Here is a 1,978-nt window from a genome sequence, read left to right as displayed (position 1 = left end):
TCACCTCCGGGGCATTATTTGTTAGCCCCGTGTTTCAATTTGGTTATTTGGTTTGGAAAAATTCATCAAAACAAAATGGTTACAACTTTAACAAAAGGAAAAATACAGTTTTTTAAACTTTAAACAAAAGGTTAAAACAGGTGGGTGGGAATATAAACCGAGGTTTATTCAAAATATTTTAAACTTAACCAAAAGTAAAAAACAAAATTGTTAAACTTTAAAACCAAGGTTTAAAACAAAATATTTTAAAGTTTAAACAGGGACACCATTACCACCAGGGGTGGAACGACGTTGGCGCGACTGTATAATACAACTCGAGATGATGCCCAAAATAAAAATTCGCAGGGCCTGGATCCCATACCCGGTGCAACAGGTGCACAGGGTAAAACTCCATATTTTCGGTGATGCATCACAAGTAGCGTATGCAGCTTGCGCCTACATCATGGTGGAATCGATAAAGCACCAGACGTCGGTGCCTCATGATGGCGAAATACCGAGTGGCACCAATAAAGCAAATCAGTCTCCCTAAGCTGGAGCTGATGGCGGCATTACTGTGCGTTAGATTGAAAAAATATGTTGAGAACTAACACTGTCAATCCAGAAGATCACCTGTTGGAGCGACAGCAGAGTACCCTTGCGTGGATTAAGGGAGCGCCTGCACGCTGGAAGCCTTTTGTTGCGAACCGAGAGCAAGAAATACAGGAGTCGGTATTCCCCGAGTGTTGGAGATATTGTCCGACCAAGGAAAATCCAGCGGACATTTCCAGTCGAGGTTGTTCGCTAGGCACTCTAATAAACACAGCCCTGTGGTGGCACGGCTCACCATGACTGCAAAGCAAAGAAAACTGGCCAATGGAGCCAGTGGCGAGAATAAACGACAACGAACACCTAACAGCTGAGCAAAAAACTGTTAAGGTCTTAACCAGCCAGATAGATGGCTGCGGGGTTGAGCAGGTAATCAACCCAACCCGGTATAGTCGGTATGAGACATTAATCCGAGTAACCGCTTACTGTTTGCGCTTCGCGCGAAACTGCCAAAGTCCAGAGAGCGAGAGAACAAACGATGTTAATCTTTCAGTGAAGGAATTATCCGACGCTGAAGCACGATGGCTCAGAGAGGTCCAGGTGAAGGAGTTCGGCATCAAGCCCGACTCTGCTGAACGGTTGAGGGAGGTTGAACCGTTTTTAGATCAAGAGGGTTTGCTAAGGGTAGGCGGACGTCGGAGGCGATCCACTCTGCCTCCAGAGTCCAAACCCATCCTCCCACACAATCACCCGGTGACAGAGCTGCTGATCAAAGACCACCACGTCAGGCAGATGCATGCTGGCATCTATCAAACCCTGGTAGCCATCAGAACAAGATTTTGGATCATCACAGCCAGAAACGCGACAAAGAAGGTGATCCGTTCATGCCTTGTATGTCGCAGAGTCGATGCGCAACCCTATGGACTCCGAATGGGTGACTTGCCAGCCGATCGAGTGACGGAATCACCATTATTCATCCATACCGGTGTGGACTTTGCAGGTTCACTGTTTATCTGCCCAGATGTACAGGGGCGCGATGCCCGAGAGAACAAGGCTTATGTTTGCATATTTACATGCCTGCCGACCAGAGCGGTATATGTAGAGCTCCTGAGAGGGCAGACAACGGACAGTTTCCTACAAGGTCTTCGGAGATTTATCTCTGGCAGAGGCCGACCCAGAGTGATACAATCCGATAACTTCCGGTCTTATAAACTGGCAGATACATTCATCCAGTGCCTGTTCAGAGATTCTAACTGGCAGAAACTGCAGCGCAAGTTCAACGAGGAACGGATCCAGTGGAAATTCATCACACCCAGAACCCCTTGGTGCGGCGGTTATTGGGAAAGACTCATCCGTTCGATCAAGAATGCGTTGCGAAAGACATTCGAGAGCCCGAGAGACTTTAGACTGACGCTAGAAAGGGTCATCGCAGTGCTTGTATGACACAGTCGCG

The 1,978-nt window shown here is 47.5% G+C and overlaps 1 protein-coding gene across 1 annotated transcript; it reads left to right on the top strand.

The window, feature by feature from the left end:
- Positions 1-573: 573 nt before the first annotated feature.
- Tsp_12962 (conserved hypothetical protein) lies at positions 574-1,584 on the top strand (the record flags this gene model as incomplete). Its single annotated transcript, XM_003367093.1, has 2 exons — positions 574-772; positions 1,079-1,584. Coding segments are annotated over exons 1-2 (705 nt in total), but the record flags the coding sequence as incomplete, so codon positions are not given.
- Positions 1,585-1,978: the final 394 nt, after the last annotated feature.

The sequence above is a fragment of the Trichinella spiralis genome, assembly GCF_000181795.1.
Source record: "Trichinella spiralis strain ISS 195 chromosome Unknown Scfld4840, whole genome shotgun sequence".
NCBI classification, from domain to species: Eukaryota; Metazoa; Nematoda; class Enoplea; order Trichinellida; family Trichinellidae; genus Trichinella; species Trichinella spiralis.
Note: the sequence above shows the minus strand (reverse complement) of the source record. Positions and strands in the feature narration are given on the sequence as shown.